Raw genomic sequence first — 23261 nt, forward strand, 5'->3', positions numbered from 1 at the left:
TATATAAGGTGTGAAGACCAGAAACTAGAAGCATTCAGCTGGTTAAGCTTTTAGGCTTTTGAGGACAGTTCAGCTGAGATTCATTCTGGATGAGGACTCAGAGGTTTCCAGTCTGAGGAAACAGGATCAGCTGAGGAACTGGCGAGGTGAGGTAGCTGTGGACGGTTCTGCTTCTCTGATCTTCCAGCATTCACCCCAATAACTGGCTCTGAGTTTGATTTTATTTATAAGACTCTTTAAGTTTCCTGCTACATTAGGGAGACTGTATCTAACCTTGGCTTCTCTCAGCCTAGTTGACCTTTCAGTGAGACCATTTTTTATCTACTGAAGAATGAACTTAAGCCACAAATCTCAAACAAACCCGGCATTTGTTTGCTTAACTAACGCGTCAGCTGTGTGACACTAATAAATCCAAACACTAGAATTTCACACTTGGGCGATAAATGGGGAAAGGGTTATGGTGGACTGGTAAAGGTTTGGGGAGGTTATTTCTGGGAGACTAGAAGATACCAAACTACTGCCTAGAACCAAGGAGTCTTTGCAGAATGAGACACCACAATCATTCATTGAAGAGAAGCTGGTGACATGGAGCTAGGCAGGAATCTGATATGAACCCGCAGCTGAACTAGGCACTAAAACCACTTAGAATCTCCATGGCTTCAGATTGTATTTGGCTCCTTGTCCCACTCCAAGTGCATCACAAATACTAGGAATAAAAGTTAGTGGCTAAGCTGGAGATGTAGCTCAGTGAATACAGTGTTGGCTTCATATAACTGAAGCCCTGTTTGATCCCCAGCATTGAAGAAACTGAGCAAGGAGATGAAGGCAGATAGGAAGGATAACATCAACCTCTGTTACATATTGAGTTTGAGAGCAGCCTGGTCTTTAAGTCAATAATTAGTGACAGGCCAGGCAAGGTGGTACATGCCTTTAATCCCAGCACTCGGGAGGCACAGACAGGTGAATCTAAATTCGAGGTCAGCCTGGCCTACATAGTAAGTTCAAAGACAGCAGGTGCTATGTAGAAAGACTGTCTCAAACAAACAAAGAAACAAACAAGTTAATGACCCTGGACTGTTCCTTGAACACCTTAGATCACACCACCATTTTATTAGCATCATTCTGCTTCTTCAACCAAGGAGAGATTGTGTGGCCTTTGGCTTATCTTCATGGTTGGGGTTAGCTTTAATCTGGATAATTCCTGGGCTGGCAAATCTCTCTTTGAGACCAACAGTACACATTTGCAAGGCACTGCATAGAACTGCATGATGGGGAATAAAAAATGCTCCCTCTCTCCGTACCCTCTCGGTGTATGAAGCTTTGCATCTTCCAAGCTTCTTTTATTCTAAACAACGATCTATAAAAATTTACTACCATGACAGCTTTCTATGTAGAGAAAGAAGAGAGCACTCATTTTAGCCTGGTTCCCAAGGGCCCCAGCTCTATGTCTTAGCCAGGTGTGCCTAATGGGGTGAATTGCCAGGGTATATAGAAAGGGTTCCTCACCCAGATTGTGTTTCCAGCCAGGGTCTGCTATAATCATCAGAAGAGGCTCTTTTTTGTCCTCTCCTAAAGAAAGTATTCAGGTCCCAAGAACAATTGGTGCAGTGAGGTTTTTGCCACGGGAGGTGACAGATTCAGCTGTGCAGCAGAACACAGCACCCATTACTCCACCAAAGGATGTGGCACAGCTCACCTGTAAATAGGGCCAGAATCTGAGGTGGGAATGCAAGGATGGCTGCCATGCTCCAACTCAACTTCTCTGTGGACACCCACACTTCCCATACATTTCAACCAGTTTTGTGTATGCCTAATGAATTTTCCATGTATATCCTCAACTTCATCCTCTTTGTCCCCTGAGCTCATTACTGAATGTCCCCGATGCCCCTAGACAGTGGTGGGATCAATCTCCCCAGACCTCCAGAATGGGCTCACTGCCTCTACATCCTAAGAATTCTCAGAGAATCCTCTGTATACTTGACAGTGCCTGGAGAAAGCCTCACTTAGACTGTCTCAGGAGCAGGTCTACAGAGCCAGAGACCCACCCTGTTTGCACAGCTGGAGAAATGGGGGCTGGGTGGGGTGGGCCAAGCCGTAGAGAGGAAAGGCAAGGAAACTGACCACCCAGCTGCCTGCCAGCAACAGAAGGGCTGTGGCAACTAGATGTTAAATAATGAAGGTCTGGAAGAGAAGACCTTGCCATGTCTAGGGAATTGCAATAAATGCAGGCATCAGAAGTAGGCAGAAAATGCAACCAGCTCCTCTAGAGGCTCTCGAGTGTATCTGCTCTCAGCTGTCATCACGGGGGACCTGGAGCTGGAGGGACGCCCTCTTTCAATGGCTGGAACAGACCCAGGCTGAGACTAGAATGCTGTCTCCTCCGATAGCTGCCTTGGGCCCAGAAGTAAATGTGTGTGGGGATATGACATGTGGCCTAACTGGGATCAGGTCAGCAGATTCCACCATGCCTCAGCAACAAGGTAGGAACTTGGCAACTGGGTTCCAGCAGGAAACTCAATGAGTCCCAAGGGCTCAATTTCCCTCCCCTTCTCTCCAGCCCTCCCAGAGCATGTCACAATGGAGAACAGGGTTTCTTAACTCTTTGAACTCATGTTCTACCTCTCACTTTGCTTATTGCTGACATTGTACTGGAAAGAATAATTTTTAAAAATAACATAGGGGCTAGAGAGATGGCCTAGTGATTAAGAGCACTTGGTTTTATTTTTCAGCATCTACATGGCAGCTCATAGCTGGCTGTAACTCCAGTTCCAGGGGAACCAAAACTGTCTTCTGGTCTCCACAGGCACCAGGCACACATATGTACATGCAGGCAAATATTCATAAAATAAGTAAATGTCTTTTTTAAATAATTTAAATTTGCCAGGTGGTGGTGATGCACGCCTGTAATCCCAGCACTGGGGAGGCAGAGGCAGGTTGATCTCTGTGAGTTCAAGGTCAGCCTGGTCTACAGAATGAGTTCCAGGAAAGGCTCCAAAGCTACACAGAGAAACCCTGTCTCGAAAAACAAAATGAAATGAAATGAAAGGAAGGAAGGAAGGAAGGAAGGAAGGAAGGAAGGAAGGAAGGAAAGAAAGAAGGGGAAGGGGAGGGGGAGGGAGGTACGGAGGGAGGGAAGGAGGTAAATCCTAGATATGCTGCCACTACATTGCCATTTGACCAAATCTCAGCTCTGTCCCAGTCTGAATTCTAGTCCTTTTTCCTATAAAAGGAGAAGGTTGAAAAGCAATAGCAGGTGGTTTCGGGGAGGGGTGACTTGGTTTTGAGATGTCTTGAACTTATAAGTCTCCTGCCTCAGCCTCCCAAGTGCTGGGACTTCAAGGCATACACCAACAGTATTCGCTTGGAGCACACTCATGTGCTCTGTGCCAGGATTGCGGTGAATAAACACATATTTTCTTTTCTTTTTTCTAGTGCTGGGGATGGAAAGAGGCAAGCTCTCAACTACTGAGCCACACCCTTAGCTTCCACAGATTTTTTTGTTTCTTACAGCAAGCTCAGAAGGTAGACACTATGTTTTTTGTTTTTTGTTTTTAATTTTTAGTGCTGAGCACGGAGTCCAGGCACTCAAATCCATCAGGTTAAACAAGAGCTACACCCCTAGCTGTGCAAGGGGACACCTGGAGGCAGAGGCAGGCAGATGTCTGTGAGTTTCAGGCCATCCTGGGCTACAAAATGAGACTATCTCAAACAAGCAAGCAAACAAGCAAGCAAACAAGCAAACAACAAAAAAGTTCTACCCTTGAACTATAACCCAGTCAGCCCCTAGATGCAAGTTACCCTTAATTTATCGATAGGTTAACCAAGTCACCCACTAGCTTTGTGAATTTGCAGGTTCCTCCTCCTCTCTGTGCCCAGTTTTCCTCCTCTATACACTGTAGAGGAGATGACAGTCCAAGGGCACAAACTAATAAATGGCAGCAGAGCCAGTATTTTCGAGTCAGGCTACTTAGTTAGGCCATGCTTTGAACCAATACACTCTAGTGATGCCCATAAGCATGACATATTGGTTCATTTAGCAAGTATTTACAAAGCCTCTGATAACAGCCAGATACAATTATAGGGGCTGAAAATACTGCAAAGAGGAAGATAACCACAGTCCCTGTTTACTCGGAGAGAAGTCTCGTTCAGCTGTAAATGGTGGTATAAGCCGAGAGAAAATGCTGCTGAGCTCAACAGGGAGGTGTCCAAAAGGAAACACTCCAGGAACTACAGTTAGCCGTGGGAGTCTGTGGAGAGGGACAAGGCCATGCCTGGCTATGTGACCTTGTCCTTTCTCTTTCCTGTTCTTGGTGGAGCCTGGCAGACTGGTGTGTTTCAGCTAGCACACGCAGCTTCCTGCACCCCTTTCCAAACCTGTGTTCTGTGACATTGATAGCTTAAAATCAGCTGGGGGGGTGGGGGTGGGTAATGACAACATGGAAATCAGTGGATGCCACAAACCATGGACTGTTTGCTCCCATGGTGCCTTGTTAGCCAATGACCAGCCGCTGCGGCAGCTTAAGGATGGCTAACAACTGCCTTTCCCAGAGATAGGGGGATGGAAACATTAGCCCCTGACCTTCATAGACTACCAACTGCCCTTTGCACACCTTCTGCAGTAAAGTCTCAATCCTGCTTGTCCTGAGTGTGTTTTCCAAGTTCAACAGAGCCCAGTTGAGCCTGGAATCCTGAGCAGCTTCAAAGTAAATATTATCCTTATGAGCTCTTCACGGCCATTAGTGCTAAGCTGCCAGCACATTTCGATGGGCTCTTTCCACCAGTACAAAGTACCAGGCCCCGGAACGCTGCTATTGCTGGCTCGGGTTTTTCTTTTGAGGCCTCCTATATGGATGTTTACAGCCACGAGGTACTTAAAATTTCCAAAGCTAAGGGATTGGGATATGGTTTTTGATGGGGTGGGAATGGGAGAATCTCCCCTCACTTCATAACTACTCAACCTTAGAGAATCTATCAGATGGAGCTCATATATGCTTACATCTTTATGCTTAGCTAAAAATCATAATAATCATGGATGGAAATTATTGGTGTAGTCAATTCATTGCACTATAATTTAGGCTCTGGATTCATAAAAATTCTCTTTCCCTCCTCTCAATCTCAACAAGCACACATGCACATAGTCACACATACATGTACAGTACTTACTCTGCAGGGTGTGGGCATAAGATCAGTGGGCCAACATCGAGATAAACAATAATGTGAAAAGAAAAAAAAACTATCCTAGCTCTCCAGCTAGCTCTCAAGGCTAGCACTGCTGTAATTGGACACTAAAAGTACTTCAGGTAAACAATGTCTGTGACCAAACAGAACCCTTTTATAACAGTCACCAAGAAGGTAAATTGGACAGTCACATACAGGTACTAGGCATAAGAACATGGTCACTAAAATTCCTGCAGGAGCAGAGATCACCTTCAGTAACCTCACTGTGGACTCTGCCAAGTCAGTGACCATTCCCAGCACTCTAGCTGGGCTCAGATGGCAGTCTCAGAGCCACTTGTGACCTTGATGCAAGTTGAGAGTTCTCTGAGCCAAGGTAAGGCTATGAATACAGCAAAAGAGTAGGGTCCACACACTGTAGGCATTTTTTTTTTTAAAATTCAGTACAGGGATTGGTTTATCTAATGGTCCTATCTGTGGGCATTATAGGAGGAGAGACATTTCCTCAAACTTGACAAGTAGAGAAAGAAAAGATATATGACTCCTTGGGGATGGAAGGGTCTTCCTTTCTTCCCTCCCCTCCCTTCTGAGAGAGTCTGTCCAGGTCCTTCAGCAACTTCATGTCATCAGATGTATGCTGAAGCACTGTAGAGAGCAATACCCTAGTGGGAGCACGAGTTGACTATCCCACTCACCTTGTCTTGATCTTGGCTGCCCCATCCTGGGGGACTAAGGAATCTTAGATTCATATGACAAGTTTCCGTACACTTTGCCATTGAGTGCCGTTCTGACTCACAGGCCTTTAGCAGTCCGGTCTATTGCTCCAGGTTGAAAGGTTGCTTACAGTGAGCTTGTCATTTTGCTTTAATCTCAACTTCAGCACAGGTCATACGGCACTCTGGGAAGAATGCCAAGGGAATCTGGTATGTGTGTGTACTGGAATATTTCAGTCATCAAATATTGTGTGAAATAAGTTGGCCATTAGCCAAAGATTGATCTTGTTAGCTAAACAGAAATCTGTTAGTGCCAATATTAGATGTGATGACATTTCTTCTTGAGGTTGACACCCTATCTTGCATTTATTTTCTGTCCCTGTCCTAATTAACACCTAAACATGACTGTGCGTTAGACTTCCAGCATTCAAAGACTTGGCAACCTCTATGCAGACTCTAAGGCCTCTGATGTGTAATTCCACAAAGCACATATTTTTGTCTCATAGGCTCCAAAGCTGATACACAGAAGTGAGTCATTTTTGTTAGTGAGTGAGCCTAGCTGACTGCCTGTCACCCATATTTAGAAATGACCTTATTGCTCTGTTTGTCCTTACAAGTACAGTGAATTCCTTACAGAAAGTGACATGGTAAAGAATACTGGAGATGGAGGAGAAGAAAAAATGCCTTCAAAAAAATTTGAAGACCTTTATTTGTTTGTTTGTTTGTTCGTTTGAGATAAGATCTCATCATGAAGCCAAGGTTAGACTCAAATTCACAATCCTGTCTCAGTTTCCTAAGTGCTAGGATTACAGACCTATGCCAACACATCCAGCAGAAAAAGAAAATTTCAATACATTAAACACTAAAGTGTAATTCAGTGGTAGTTTGAATCTATGATGTGAATGAGTTCCCCATATGCTCTATACAAAAATAAGAAAAGGAAATTAGCAGAAGTGTGGAAGTGTTCCAGCCAGTGTGAAAATTGGTTTTATTATGGTATTTATGCAACCATTAAGGTTCGGAAGGGGGTCACTGAAAATATGCAGGTATACTTTTCTTACACTGTGGGGTGAAAATTATATGTTACCACTGTGTTTGTAAATTGGGGATTTTTAAGGTTTCAAAACTCATTCTTAAAGAATGACAAGGTACTATTGTCCATCATGTTTGTTTGATGGTACTCAGTGGTTTCCAAAGGACTTTCATGGTCTCAAGGGATGTTGCTGGCAGCAGTCAGAGGCAGTGGAGGAACAAGAGTTAGCCCGTTTTTCCATGGGCCTCAGGTAAATCCCTTGTCCTCCTCAATTCTCCTCTCCATGAGGATAAGGATACAACTCCCAAGCTTCACTGGGCCCACTTGGGACAGAACAACTAACACAAGAAGCTTCCTGCAGACTCCATTCACTTCAGAAATATTATTAAATTCCCCTTGTGCTATAATCAGCACATCACATGGACTGAAACAATGCCTCCTCACATAGGTGTGGTGGCATGTGACCATAACTCTAACACTTGGGAGGCTAAGGAAGGAGGACCAAGAATTAGAGGCTAGCCTGGGAGACTTGTTGAGTTCCATGCCAGCCTAGGCCACATAGTGAGACTCTGTCTCAAAACATACCAAAATCAATCCCAGGCAGAGATACAGGTAGGGGAATAAAAGATCTTTGTACACAGCTGTGTGAGTCCTACACTTAAGCTCCAACTACAAAGACTACAGAGACCCAGCCAACTACACACAACTGGAAGGCAGGCATCTTTATTTCCTCAGCCATCACCTCCCTCCCCATTCTGTCCTGGTTCTCATCTTCTGCAATCAAAAAGAACCTGACAGCAGTAACCGAGCAGCCAGCCCCCTTTAACAAAATTTTCCACTGAGTCTCACAAAGCTCTGTTTTCCCCCCAAGGTATGGCCCCAGATTCTGGTCTGGGCAGAGGAAAAAAAAATTATTGCAGCTGGTCGCTTACAAAAATAAACAAAGGGATGAGAGAAGAAGGAGGGGGTAAGCTTGCAACTAGATGAGAGGGACACATTATTTAACCTAATTACCTGCAAAGTCACATCTAGCCATTAAGGATCTATATCCTGTAATAGAATTTCCTGCCATGGAAATACTCACCCACGCACAGGATGTTGAAGCAGAAGCCCTGGCTGACTGACTTATTCACCAGCTGGTCAGGCAAGCTGTCAAACCCCACATGTCCAGCCAGGGGGACAGTTCGGCAACCTTCGCCCTAATTTGGAAAGGGAGAGAGGAGAGAAAAATGACAATGTGCTCAAAAGCCATTTGGATCTCCGTGCCCCATCCACATGCACTCTATCCTGTGCCAGGAAGTAGCAACTACCAAGGCCCAATGTGCCATCTCTTCCCTCAGCCACCCCCCATCACACACTTCAAAGCAAAATGGCCCATCAGCTTGGAAATCATGGGTGCTTGGGTACAAGTATCCAATAGGTTCAGTAATAAATACCACTGTAGTTCTAGACAGGACAAAGTATGTGGGCAGCTTATCCAGGCTAGCACTGGATGTTCCATCCAACTTGGATGGAATCTCAACTCAATCATTTAGAGGCTAGGGAACCTCTCTGGACTCAGTTCCCTTCCACATCTATCACATGAGACAATACGATGTGTTTTAGAGGTGTCAAGAGGATAAAATCTGCTTATTAACACCTAGAATGAGCTTAATATGTGTATACACACTCAATAAATATTCCAAAGCCCTTAGAAATCATGAATCTTCTTTCTAGGACACTTTGGCCCAGAAGAGAAGTTAAGAGCACAGATTTGGGCAGGCAAGATGGCTCAGTAGGTAAATGTTTTTGCTGCCAAGCCTAATGACCTTAGCTAGATACCTGGGACTCACGTGGTGGATGGAGAGAATCAATTTCTGTAAGTTATCCTCTGACCTCCACACTTGTGTGGCACCAGCACACACACACACACACACACACACACACACACGCACGCACGCACGCACGCACGCACGCACGCACACGCACACACAATGTAAAAATAGTTTTTAAAACACAGACTTTTGAATCAGGCAGGTCTGAGTCAGAGGCCAAACTCTGCAGTTCAACCTCTAACAAGTTACTTAAATTCTCAATCTCCCCCTTTTAAAGGCAGGAGTTAATAGTTAATGTGCAGATTGCATAGGATAATACCCCTTATGCACATAGCATACTGCTTGGCATGTGGAAAGCATCCAAATAGTAGCTGCCCTTATTACAGCACTGTAAGGTTATCCTTGGACCCCCAAGCTGGCCCATCATGCACTAAAACACTTGTAGCTCCCTCTAGCTTGAAGGGAAATGTCTCCAGGCTTCCTCTGGCTCCCTTGACTCCACAGGGGTCAGCCAAGCCACTCCCAGCCTTGGAAAGCAGAGGTCCAAGACTTCTTATAGTTAATGGTTTTATAAACAAAGAGAGTCTCAAACTGAGGCAGACTTCCAAGGAACCAAGGGGAAGGACGAAAAGGGCCTGCATGTACTCAAGAAATTTGCCAACTGCTAATGGTCACAGCCAAGGGTGGGGTGTCAGGAGAAAGGTGGGGAATAGAAGCTGTAGGCAGGCGAGCTTTACAAAAATGATGGGCTATGGAAACAGGCAGAGATGCTGTGGGGTGAGGCTGCACCAAACTTTCCGTAACCAGCAAGATGCCAAGAGCAACCCAAAAGGCCATGGTTTGTGCCAGGAGGCCTGTACCAGAATCCCAGGCTGTGCCAGAGAGCAACTCGTATGCTGACTAGACCTGCTGCTAGATATGGATGGGATGAGATAGCGGAGGAGCCGCTCAGCCACAGATGTAGACAGACAGCCCCTCCACCTAGTTGAGGGTGGGAGATCTCCTCGCTCCCATCAGTGTCATTGGATCCTCCAAGAGCTTGTGCTGGTGACTACCATCTGGCATGTTCATTCCCCTCTCACTTTTCTCCACACAAACTTCCAGCAGAGCGCACTCAGAGACTGCCATATGCCATCAAGTCAGGTTGATGTAGTCTTTGTTCACCTAAAGACGAGGAGTTTCATGATGGATGTACTACACTTTGCTCCACACTCACTTTACCCGTTTCCACGTCCCTTTCCCTATTTCCCGTTTTTTTCTTTTTTGCTTAAAACAAACAGTAAGCTGGAAGTTTACTGCTGTTGGTTCTCAGCCCTCGTCAAAGCAAAGAGACTTAAGAGCCAATATGCTCTCTCCAGGGAGCCTCCTACGTAGCAGGCCTCAAAATTGGGACAGACTCAGAGTTGAGATTTCCTGAGCCATATTTTATCATCTCGTCCTGTCTCCAAATTCAGCACTATGAAACTTCAAGGGCTCTGAAATCCAAGGAATTCTCAAGCTAAAGATAGCCGGCAGTGGGGGGGAGCACTTTACCTTTAAAATTCACTTCACTGTGAAAGAATTACCAAATATAAGGCCCAGGATGTAGTTCTGTTGGTAGAATGCTTGTGTGGTACACACAAAGCCCTAGGTTCAATTCCTAGCACCACACAAATGGAGCATGGTGGCATACAACTCTAATCCGCATACTCTACCACTAAGTTCTACAGCTACGCTGTAATCTCAACCCCAGTTCCCTGCTTTTGAGTCTCAAGTCAGTTCAGTTGACTTTAACCAGAATTTTTTTTCCCTCAAGGTGTGTGGATGTCAGCCTGCCAATTCAATACCATTGGAAATATATCCTGCCCCTACTTTCTTGTTCTTTCTGTCAAGCATCTGCAGATAGAATGAACTTCACAACAACTCCTGCATGTGGGGCTGCAGAGATGGTCCAGCAGTTAAGAGCACTTTCTCTTCTTGAAGACACCTGGTTCCCTACACTCAACGTGGTTCCTAACTCCAGTTCTGGGGAATCTGCTGCCTTCTTCTGACCTCTGAGGGCACCAGGCACACACATGGACAGTAGACATATATGCAGGCAAAACCCTCATCACATAGAATAAATCTTAAAAATACATTTTTAAGCCTGGCGGTGGTGGCATACGCCTTCAATCCCAGTACTCGGGAGGCAGAGGCAGGTGGATCTCTGTGAGTTCGAGGCCAGCCTGGTCTACAGAGTGAGTTCCACAAAAGGTGCAAAGATACACAAAGAAACCCTGTCTCGAAAAACAAACAAAAAATACATTTTAAAATATTACATAGATCATGGCACTCCCTGCTCAAAACACCCCAAATTCCCCAAACTCATTGCTTGTACAATAAATAAATCCTATATTCTTCCTTTTCCTGTTTGGGGGAATCTTTGTACTGCTGTAGCAAATAATGTTGGGGTTGGGGATTTAGCTCAGTGGTAGAGCGCTTGCCTAGCAAGCGCAAGGCCCTGGGTTCGATCCTCAGCTCCACATAGAAAAGAAAAGAATATTGAGTTCATAGCAGGTTGTTTGGTAAATTTTCATTTGGGGCCAGGGTCTCAAGTAGCCTATGCTTGTCTCAACTTCAACATATTACAAAGAAGTCTTACTTACACTGTTGATCTTTCTGCCTCTGCTTCCGAAATGCTCAGAAATTATCAGGAATAAAATAAAAATCGTCTATCATATTCTCATTCTCCCAAGATGAGCAATATGTGCATGGATTTCCTGCCCGTCAGTACACCTTTACTTAACAAAACAGGGACACTGTTATCTCTTCCTTGGCACGGTCTGACTTAATACCCTGACACTTAGTACAGATGTTTTCTTGAGTAATTAGGTATACTTCTAAATTATTCATTTCATTAGAGCAGCATCTTTTTAAAGATCCATTTTATTTTCAAAGACGTGCACTTGTGTGTATCTGTTTATGGGTATGTGCACATAAGTGCAGGTGACTGTGGAGACAAGAAGGCGTTGAGTCTCTTGAAGCTGGAGTTACAGGCAAATTGAGCTGCCTGATGTGGGTGTTGGGGATCAAATGCAGATCCTCTGCAAGAGTACTATAAGCTCATAACCACTGAGCCATCTCTGTGGGCCCCAAATCACTATTTGTATTGGCCAGAGAGCATACCCGTGCAGGAATCTGCCACCTGTTCCTAATATATTCTACTGCTGGACATTTGATGTGTGTCTCCAGGTTTTCTACTTAAAAGTAAAACTACAGTTGTTCTGTAGGGTGGCGAATATCTGTATTTCCTAAAATTGAAGCCTGCTGGAACAAAGGGCCGTATATATTTGACATCTACTTGTTTGTTTGTTTGTGGCAGCACATGTACCACAGTGCATATGTGGAGGTCAGAAAACAATCTGCAGTTATAGCCTCCTATGTGGGTCTCGGGGGCCAAACTCAAGTTTTCAGGATTGGTAGCAGGTACCTTTACCTGCTGAGCCACCTTGCTAGCTCAAAAGGTTCACACATTTTAAACACTGATGCATGACTTAACAGAGGACAGTACTACTGAGTGTTTCTATCACTACTATGTATATGTTTGTGTACCCATGAAGTTTCATGGGCTTCTTTCTACTGTGAACTGATTCATTGACAAATGGTATCGTACTCTTTAATTTGCATTTTATTAGTGATAGTACACATTTAAAAAAACTTTCAACTGTGTACATACATAAATTATCTAATCATGCTTTTGCCCATTTGAAAAAAAAATGTTTGTCTTTTCTCTTTGATTTGTAAGAGCCTTCCATGCATCAAGGAGAATAAGATTTGATTTCTAGGTGAGATTGCTAAGAAAGTCAGTAAGTAGTTAACAACGTGAGGTTTAGGTGCAGACAGCACTTAAGGCTGCAATAGAAATTGGAGGAGGGAGAGAGAGCAGACTGGACTGCCCTGTGAAAGGCAGTAAAGTGGGGGGAGCTAAAGAGGAACAGAGGAAACACCCATGAAAAATGGGAAGGTGAAGGGGATTTTGCCAAGAGAGGGAAATAATCAGAAAAGTAAAAGATGACCCGTTCCCTGTCATCTGAAGCAAGAAATAAAAGTACAAAGAATTACAGAGAAGTCACTGGTGACTTGGAGTATTTATTTCTTCTGTGTCTTTTACCCAGTGTCCACTCTACCTAAATTAACTAGAGAACCTGGAGCCTTGGGACATGGGACCTGGTTGATGTGTTATTCTTGTTATTTACTAGGATGAAGGAGTCAAATTTTGTCTCAATCTCTGTGGTTAAGAAAGCATCAAAAAACATTTGTCCAGTTCTTGATTTAGGAAATTCTGTCTGGAGAGCACCTGCCTTGCTTTGATTAATCTTACATCAAGATCATCCTTGTTCATAGTGAAATATGTGTGTGCAAATTACAGACAAAATACTGTAATTATCCACGGACCCCAGGACAAGCCTGGAAGTGTCTTTCCTTCTCTCTTGCGGCACCTCTGATGCCTTATCTCCTTAGTCCTTCTCCTTAAGGTGGTATAATTAATTGAGCTCCTAATTACTCTGATTGCAGTTAATTGAATGTTCATTTGACTACAATGTGCAGAAAAGGAATCGGAAGTGGCAACCTGGCCCAGCAATCTAACACTGAAACCTTACCTTGCTAGCCTGAGTAGCGGGTGGCACCATATTCAAGACAATCACTCAAATCATTCATCTACCATAATCCCGCCATCACCTCTTAAAATCTGTTCTGTGGAACCTCACACAACTGTACAAGGGTTTCTGTGTGAGGAAATACACTAATGCATAGTTTATAGTAATGAAAAACTGGAAACTTCTTAAATGCTGGACAACTGAAAACTAATGAACACACATGTTCTGGAATACTCTGTAGCAGAATGCAGCAGGTCCAAATGTACTGATATGAATACCTCCAAGACATAGTATAAGACAGAAAACAGAAGTTGTAGAATTATATGCATAATGAGTACATGTATGTCCAAAAGGTCTGTATATGCATATGACAATACTTAGATGCATGAAAAGACACCAAACCAAAAGATACCAGTAGTTATCTCAGGGGACAGGAAATGGAAACCAGGGGCCTACTCAGAGGTGTAATCAGTTTTTGTGGTGTTTGATTCTTTTATAACACAGATGAACTCATATGTTACTTGCAATAATTATAGATATTTTTCTTTCTTTTTTGTTTTTTGTTTGTTTGTTTGTTTGTCTTTTGTTTTTTGAGACAGGGTTTCTCTATGTAGCTTTGCACCTTTCCTAGAACTCACTTGGTAGCCCGGGCTGGCCTCGAACTCACAGAAATCTGCCTGGCTCTGCCTCCCAAGTGCTGGGATTAAAGGCGTGCCACCATACCCAGCTTCTCTAATTTATAGATTTTTTAGTAAGAAAAGGAAAGTTCTTGCTCACTTGGCTTTGTACTGGGGTTAATTAAGCTAGGACATAGAGTCTGCGAGGAGCTAAAGGAAGGCAAAATGAGAAGGTGCTCCTGAGAACTGAGAGAGCCCCCACTTCCCTCCTCCCAGTTCCATTTCCTGTTTGCTCCTCATCTGCAGTCACCTGCGGTTTTGAAATACGTTATACCACATTTTGTATCAGAGGCAGAAACGCCGCTCTTCTTCTGTTCTGCCTCCTCCGAGGACACACCAATTTCGGTTTTTAATTGAATATTCGTACAGTACATATTAAGAGCAACGAGTTACGGCGCTTCCAGCTGTGTATCTTTCTCCCGTTGCTGTCTTTTGGAAGTAAAGAGTCCCAGAAGCACCCACTAGGCAACTGCTGTCCTCCACTGCCCACTGCCTCTCCAACATCCCAGGCAGAGAAAGAAAGTTGTTAAGCGAGGCCTCTGGGAACTGGGCCCACCTGTGTCAATAGAGAATTTCCTGTCTCTGTTCAAACCCGGGGTAGCCAAGTTAGCATGTGTCATCCTGAAGGATGAGGGGGAAACGTTTGGAACTCATGACCTATGACTCGGCTTTCCTTAACTTTCTCCTCTGGTCTTTTGTACTCCAACATTAGCAAAGGAGAGACAAATGCCGAAACCTCGTCACCAGCCTCATTGACTGCTTAGCGGTGGGCCCAATCCTTCACCACTTCCCATACTCCATCATCTTTGCGGCACTGAGAAACTGCAAATCTCCTAGACTTTCAAAACCAATTCATCGATCCAATGACATATGATGGAATATCAAGCGACTAATGAAAATATTTTTTAAGAGTGCTTAATGACATGAGAAAATATTTGCCAAAAACTGTTATATAAAACAAAACAAAAGCTTACTTCCACAGGAGTATCGCAGTGAGGAGAGAAAACTGGTGTTAACAGGTTACTTCGGTGGTAGGCTTTCTGTTGCCCACTTTTTTTTTCTTCCTAGAGTAGGCATACTTTAGTTTTTTAATCTGGAAAAAATGTTTTGTTTTGAAATAAGACTCTATGATGATACATTCCTAGGCAGGAAAGTGGCCTCAGATATTTTAGAAAAATGTTCAACTTCAACCAGAAAATGCTTTACACAGAGATAATCAGCAAGTTTGGTTAAGTGCAGCCTTTAGCATCTGGGCAATTTTAGTATCTAGAAGACATTTGTTTTTACCAACAATACAACAGATTCTTACTATCTTCCTCTATTATGACTTCTTACTACATATAATATATAACTGACTATTAAACAGTACAACATAATTAGAGAATGTGTAAATCAGAAGACAAATCCTATGTCCTGAAGTATGTCAGAAGTACTGATAAAATCCCATTTGTAGTCTTCAGTGTTGAGAAAGGAATGGAAAGAAAGAACTATACCATCAGTCCTGAGAACCGCAGAAAACCAATAAGGTCCAAAACTTTAACAAGAAAAAAGTAAAAATGAGTGTACCCAACTCATCAAATGCCAGGAGTTTTCATGGACTCCTAAACCAGGAGTAAGAGAAAACTATAGCTGTAATGTCCTGGCTGGGAGAGAAATGTAGGGACCATTCTAAGGAGAAATAAGGCTTGCCAAAGCCTCAGTGAGGAAGCAATTTAGGGGGCCTGGGAAAACACAAAGGAGACCATCTTCACTATACAAGGATGAAAGCATCTCTTTGGCAACACCAATACATGACACTGATTTTAATACCAAAGATAAATGCCAAAGTGGCTTCTCATTCTATAAAAGGGTTCACAGCAGGACTCCATTAACTAGCCAGCTCTCCTAGTGCATTTAAAGTGGGATTCCACAGACATTCAGTTGTCATGTATCTTTATAAAAAGTCAATTGCTATATATACCTAGCCAGACAGGCAACGTTCAAATGGTTGTTTCTAGTTCAGCTGCAGAGACCCTGCTGAGCTAAAAGCATAGGTTCCTTCTCCAAAACTCTCTCCTCCTCGCTCTTCAGCTCAAGGCTGAAGGAGGGAAGGGCGGAGCTCGGTTCTGCCACCTCATTCAGAAGGCGAAGCAGACAAGGACCTGATAGAATTGAGCCTGGAGAATAAGGCAACCTAAGGACGCACAACTTGAGAGCTGGAAACTCCCTTGAAGATCACCTAACCCCAGGCCTCTTTTTGCAAAGAGGGAAATGGAGCCTGGGAGTGGGGGAAATGACTGGTCCCGAGTCATCCAGAGATTTAGTGGCAGAGAATGATGCTAGGATCCAGGCAGACTGCTTCTCTCAGATGGAAAAGCTGACTTAAATACCAGATGTAGTTCTTCCTGCTGCTAAAATTCCAGGCCATGAGGCTCCTGGCTTGATGCAGGTAGGAGGGAGAAAGGGCAAGGCAAATGAACTGGAAGCTTGTGGGCTCACCAGGACAGCTCTGGCCAGCGGAAAGCAACCAAGGCTCCTGAGGTCTATGCCCCACACCCAATGTGTGTCTTCTCTCTCTGTCTCTCACTGTCTGTCTCTCTCTGTGTGTCTCTGTCTCTGTCTGTCTCTCTGTCTCTGTCTGTCTCTGTCTGTCTCTCTGTCTGTCTCTCTGTCTCTCTGTCTCTCTCTATCTCTCTCTGTCTCTCTGTCTCTCTGTCTCTCTCTCTCTCCTATTTTTCTCTCTCCTTCTTTCCTTCTCTCTCTTCTGACTCCAGCCTGATCCCAGGCTTGGCCAGCTGCCCAGCTCTACTCAAGAGCCCCAGAGCTAATGAGTCTACCTAACTCAACAAGCCATTGTCTGGTAAAATATCTCCACTTCAGGCCAGGGGTGACCCCTGCTTTGGGTGGATCAATGTTCCCACAAAAGCCATACACATCTCCTTCAAGTCACACAGTTTGAACCGTTTTCTAGGTGTTCTGGTCATTGTTACCTCCAATCTGTTTTTTTTTTTTTTTTTTTTTTTGAAAGAAAAGGTTTACCGATAGGCCTCTGGGTGAATGCCCAACTACCCTCTGGGGAGCCTGAATTTGCCTCTGCCTCCATCTGGTCTCATTTAATGGGGATCTGAAAAAAAAAAAACAGTTCTTGCTTCTGCGTCAGTGTTCAGAGCTGGGGGCCTCTGCTGTGAAAGGAAACTGAACACCACCTCGCACCTCATCAGGGCTGTGAGAGCAGAGTTCTGCCCCTGTTACCCCAGGGCCCTCGTTAGGGCTTGGAGAGAGTCCTGGCACGGGGAACCGGAACCCTGAGGCTTGTCCCTGAGACAGCCTGGAAATCTTTCCCTGGTCACAGGAATGACCCAACTCCAGGGCCAGCTGAGAGCCTGCTGCATAATTCAGCAGATGGCTGCCTTTAGTGGGAAGACACTGGAGAAGAGGATAACATTAGTTCTCACTCTCCTGAGCATGTGGCCTCCTTCCTCTGTGCAGGCAGCCGAGAAACCCACGGTTTCAAATCCCGGCAGCAGCAGCAGGCTCCTGCCAAACTGAGGGGGAAGGGGGTCTGTGTTTCTAATTTATTCTGTACCCCCTCCAGTTGTTACCTAAAATAAGCCATCATTACATGGCTGGTGGCTCCAAGATTTTTATTTAAAGCAATATGGAGAAGGGGGGGGAGGAAAGAAAACCCACACAACCCGTGACTGTGCTATCTTGGATTTAAGTTGAGAATCTTTTCAACATCAGAGTCTCCACATCACTCAAGTCTGCTTTTCTCTGACTGCTTTGGGGATGTTGACGGATGCAAGAAGAGGGGGAAATGAGGACGTGGCAGAATTTTAACTTCTTAGAAACACCTTGGAAAGGCCAGTGCCTTTCAAAAGGAGTCTGTGTGATCTGGTAGGTGTTTCATTGTTTTGTCCACTGGCTGGCAATAACATTTTGGACTAAGTCTCTTGCTTGCTGTAGGCATAACATGAAGAGACCAGGAATACCTGTCCAGGAAGTTGTTGGGGGAAATGAAATCATACAGATGGAAGCATTTTGAGAGCGCTAAGCATGCTACAACTATGCAAGGTTTTCTTTCTTCGCCCTCCCCACCTCCCTTCCCCTCCCCTTCCCTTCCCTTTTTCTTCTTTCCATGTGTCTGGTATGCAGTTTCAATGCACACAGAAATAAAGGCCTTCTCAGTTGTTCATGCTAATATTAAGTCATGGCTTTGACAATCTAGAAATCCCAGCAAGTCTGGAAACCAGTGCTATATAATTTATAATAGTGCTTTGTTCCCCCAGCAGACTAACTTTCCTAGTTAGTTTTGTTCAAGGTAAAGCAATGGGGTTGTTCCCTTACAAAACACAAGGTGTGGGACCATACTAGTAACAAAGCCAGCAATTAATAGAATATTTATATCGGACACAAAGTAAACGCTATGCATATGATTGCAGATCAAACTCTCATTTGATTATACAGACCTGTTAGTCTACTCTAATCAAGTTTTGTAATAAATACACCACTAACACATTTCCTGGATTTAAAATGTCAAGAGAAAACAGGGCTCATTTGCCTCATCTGGCAGCTCTGAAGAGGGGCAGAGTTCCTCCATGCCTTGGCCACCACTACATCCCCAGTACTTGGCATAGGACCTGGCAGAGTCCGTGCCTGATAAACAGATGTTGAAGAATGAATGAAAACAGCAGTGGGTGAATTGACAAATGAACTGTTTCCAAGCAAGTGGCAGAAGTGTGATCTCACCCATCTTCACACCGACCATTTTCCTATCCAGAACCCACCAGGAAGCGTTTCCTATCACTTACAGCCTTCCTCCATAGCTGAACTCTGTCCCTATGATGATTTCTCGTGGCAGGCAGTAGTTGTCCTCTTTAGCACTTAAGATGATGATAATTAAATGGGTTGGCACTGTAACATTCCTTCAATTTTTGTTTTACACACAGGGTCTCCCTATGTATGTAACAGCTCTGGCTGTCTTGGCTCTCACTCTGTAGACCAGGCTGGCCTCGAACTCACAGAGATCTGCCTGCCTCTGCTCTTGAGTGCTGGGATTAAAGGCGTGAGCCACCACACCCAGCTTGTCTAATGTTTCTGACAAATCTAAAAGGCACAAAAAAGTTGGGAAACTATATAATGATTACCCTTATTCCCTTGACTTGGAATCGACCTTTTTCACTTTTGGGGGCCATGTAAACTTCATTCCGTACTATAGCCTCAGGTAGATCTATGGGGTTTGGTTTTCTCTCTTTTTTGGGGGGGGCACAATTATTACTTTTAGTGATTAAGGAGGAGCATCAAGAGGGAAACCATGAGGTAACTGCAATCTAGAGCACCCAAGGCAGGAGTTCCAGACTAACCTTGGTTGACAGGTGAAAAGCTGTCTCAAAACAAACAAACAAACAAAAGGTAAGAGTGGATAATTGTTACTAATTGTAAGGCCAGAATGCAGAAGCAGGCTTCTCCTCAGTGGCAGGTGGTAACTTGAGGACAACTCCTTTAGGGCAATCCTGGAAGACAACTCTTGTAGTAGTCCTTGCAAGGTCTTTCATTAGGGGCAGTGGCTTAATGGACTGTAACCAGAAAGAGTAATGCTGATCACATTGTGGGTGGTATTTGTTCAAGCCAGACTCAACACACTCTGCTTTCCAAAGCACAGTACTTACAGTCTGAACTGAAAATGCAATCCTGAAAGCTAAAGGCAAGTGCCAGTAGGTATAAGAGATTTTGATGACTGCGCTGTGCCTTCCTAGGTCACCCTAGATGTGTCGGTCATGTAATGTCTCTAGACACAGAGCAACGACAGTCCGAGTCACCTCACAGATGGAAGCACCCCAAGGATCTTCTACTACTTCTTTAATTGTATCAGTATCCACAATTTGCATCTCCAACTAAGCTGGAACTTTGAAAGTCATGAGCTGTATATATGTATGCTACCTTTTTTTGGATGTTTGATAAGGGCTGGCCATAGTGTTGTTCACATCAGTCAAACAAGTATTCACAGCAATGGTGGAGAAATACAGAATCGTTTGTGGTGTTCATTCAGATGCGATGCAACTGAGTTATGAACTTTCAAGACACATGCATACCCAAATGTAAGGCCTACAAGAACAAGTCCCCCGCCATTTTACTACTAATTATATTTGGTCACAGTGATCCTCCAGAGACTCTGTGAAGAACATACACACCAAGGCACTACTCACATGGCTTCATGCCTCAGAGTTTACTAAGAACTTCTAAGCTTGCTACACATAGCATGATTCTCAGGCCTTCTCTTCCCAAGCCGTAAACACTTACTCCTTTGAAGAAATCAGAAGTAACCAGCCACTCCAAGTCTCTTGAGTTAATTCCAGCCTCCCCTGGTGAACTACAACTTCTTGCAGACACAAAGGAAAGCAGAGAGGCAAATGACACATAAATAAGAGCTTCCCTGGCTTGGGGGAGGGACGCATGGAGAGTGACGTCAGCTTTCCCAGAAACCCATTTATCATGATAACAAAGTCTCAAGTGCTTGGGCCACTTCAGAATTTGCCATACAATTATGTTTTTCAGTATACAATGTGGTAAAGCCAGCCAGAGAAAACTGGAACCACCCAAAGCAAATCAGGAGACCCTAAACCATCCCTTACTGCACTCCCATTTGCAGAACAAAGGTGATCTCTAGGTTGCCTGAGTCATGCCTATGGTGAAGCAGCCTCAGCCTTGTGACCCTAACCCAGGAAAGGGAGACTGGTAGGGGTGGATCCACATAAATTCATCATGACAAGAAAATCACCAGTGTAATTTTTTTTTTTTTTTTGGTTACTAAGGTTAGAGCAAGTGTAATCCAGAAAACTGATTCATCTACTTAAAACTATGTCATCTTTAAAATGCAGAGAAGAAATTGCCCTGGTTGTTCTCAAACTATTACAGTGTCAATCTTGAGAAATCTCTCCAACTCCATCATCATCCAGAGCTGTCTCATATCTGCCTCTGCCTTCCACACCATGTCTGCATAAGGAGCTCTGTGCTGGGGTGTACAAGGGTTTCAAATAAACGACCCTGACCTTCCAAAGCCAGACAGGAAAGGCAATACATTTCTTTATCTGTAGAAAAAATGCTATCAGATTCTGGATTCAGATTTAGAAAACAAATCAATTGCAATTACATCAAATACCTAGAGGCTGCTTCCTACCCCCTCCTTTTGTGCTGGAGTTACATTGCACAGCTAGTTCGCTAAACAAATGTGAGCTTACAAGGCTATCATTTTTTCATCCAGTAGTATTCGGGGTAGTGGGCTATGCCTGCTACTTCGACCTCATTCTGCCTCTACTTATGGTGCTGGTGTTCTGGTGAAAAAGAAAAACTAGATCGTTCCCACAAATGGAATCATCTCTCTCTGTAACCAAACTTCTGATCTAAAAACAAACAAACACAGAGCCTCCAGTTGTTATGATTTCTCTGCACATCTGAGGCTGGAAAACTTTAGTTTTTAAAATGATTTTTTCCCCCACAGTTGGTCGCCACCAAAAGAGAGGGAACACTGCTTCTGCAGTTCTCGGGCTATTTTCCTCACTCTCTACAGAAAGATATCAGCGCCACAGGTTTTGGCATACAAGCCCATGCACACTGAACCCAAGACCGACGACCCTCAAAGAAGCGCTCGGAAATGTGCCAAAATACGCAGCCAGCCACCTACAGGCCGGGTGAACTGCACCACCCCCTTCCACAGATGTACAAATGGGACCCTGCGGGACTCGGCACAAGTGGACACAGAGGCATTTGGATGCAGGAACACACACCATAGAGGTGAGCACAGAGAAACAGGCCGATTCATTCAGGGTCACATACCCTGCCACTGGGAAGGCAGGAGGGCGCCCATGCACATATATGCACACACACTGATACACACAGAGACGCAGTCACATATGTAATGCATATGGAGAAACCCTACTCCAACCATTCATCTCCCCGCCCCCTCACCACACTCTGCCTTTGGTCCCAGGCTACCCTCAGCTCCGCGCCCCTCATTCTGAGCAAGCTGGAGTCTCAGCAGGCAGATGTGTTCAGCGGTGCTGCCAAGCTAAGGGGACAGGGACCCGGAGGGCTCCATACTCCTGCGGCCATTCATTCGGCAACGCCCCAGCAGCGGGGCCGCAGCTGCAGCAAGGGAGGCGGAGGCGCTCACTGCAGCTTTCTCCCGCTATGCAAGTTCAGCTGCCCGCCAGTAGGCTTTGCCAATCGCCCCCCACTCTCCCGCCACCACAGGTCTCCAGGAAGGGCTAAGGAGAGAGGGGACTGAGCTGCTGACCCTGGGAGCAAAAGTCCCGCCTTGCCTCTGCTCCTGGATGCTACCCCACTGCCCTCCTCGTGGTAGCGGTGGTGGCTGTGGCCAAGTCTGTTCGGCCGTCCCCAGCTACCCCCAACCCCAACCTCCCAGCCCAGGGACTGGTACCCAAGCCCCGCACTCACCACCTGGCGAGCTATATCGGCCGCTGCCATCGCTCCTTCGTCCGCCAGGGCTGCTACGGGTGCCGCCGCAACGGGAGCTGCTGCACAGGAAACAGAGGAGCTCCTCCGACAAAGAGAAAGTGTTACACTTCGGGCGCGACCAAGTCTGGTGGGGGGGAGGTGCCAGGGAGGGGCCCCCTCACTGCTGCTCCAACCCCAACCTCTTCTCTATCCCCCACCCGCTCGGAGTAGGGTGTGGGGAGGGGACGGATTGGCCGCGCTGCCTTCCCCTAGGGCGAGCCCAGTTCCAGTTCTCTCTGCAACCTCAGCCTCGGCCTCCTTGAAGGGGGCGGGGGCTCCCCTCGGTGACCACGTCCTCGGGCCCCCCCTCCCCGCCGCTACTGGGCTCCGTGGTACGTCCCGACCTCTGCTGAATTGTCCAACACACACACACACACACACACACACACACACACACACACACACACACACACACGTCCCGACCTCTGCTGAATTGTCCAACACACACACAACACACACACACACACACACACACACACACACACACACACACACACACACACACACACCCGTGTTCTCCTTTACATCCCTGAGCCCCCAGACTGGAGACTGGAAGGGAGTCCCGGCCCTTCCCCCCTCCTGCTCTCTGCTCCCAGGCTGAGATCTGCAGTCCTCCTTTCTCTTTTCCCAACCCCCATTACCCCTCGTGCTCCCTGCTGAGAACCCCAGAGTACTTGGATGGGGGCTCTGGCCTCTGGAGTCTCAGTGCTTCACTGTAGTCCATCCTAACTAACCAAGTT

General features: G+C 45.3%; 1 protein-coding gene across 2 annotated transcripts in view; it reads right to left on the bottom strand.

The window, feature by feature from the left end:
• Positions 1–22900, bottom strand: part of Septin6 (septin 6) — a 74438-nt gene extending 51538 nt beyond the window's left edge. For both annotated transcript variants that reach the window (XM_036174581.1, XM_036174580.1), the window contains exons 1-2: positions 22462–22900; positions 8006–8120 (exon numbers count right to left, since the gene is read on the bottom strand). In XM_036174581.1, the coding sequence (XP_036030474.1) occupies positions 8006–8120; positions 22462–22491 (145 nt within the window). In that variant the 5' untranslated portion in view covers positions 22492–22900. The remainder of the gene's footprint in view (positions 1–8005; positions 8121–22461) is intronic.
• Between the last annotated feature and the right edge of the window lie 361 nt (positions 22901–23261).

The sequence above is a fragment of the Onychomys torridus genome, chromosome X, assembly GCF_903995425.1.
Source record: "Onychomys torridus chromosome X, mOncTor1.1, whole genome shotgun sequence".
In the NCBI taxonomy this organism is placed as follows: domain Eukaryota; kingdom Metazoa; phylum Chordata; class Mammalia; order Rodentia; family Cricetidae; genus Onychomys; species Onychomys torridus.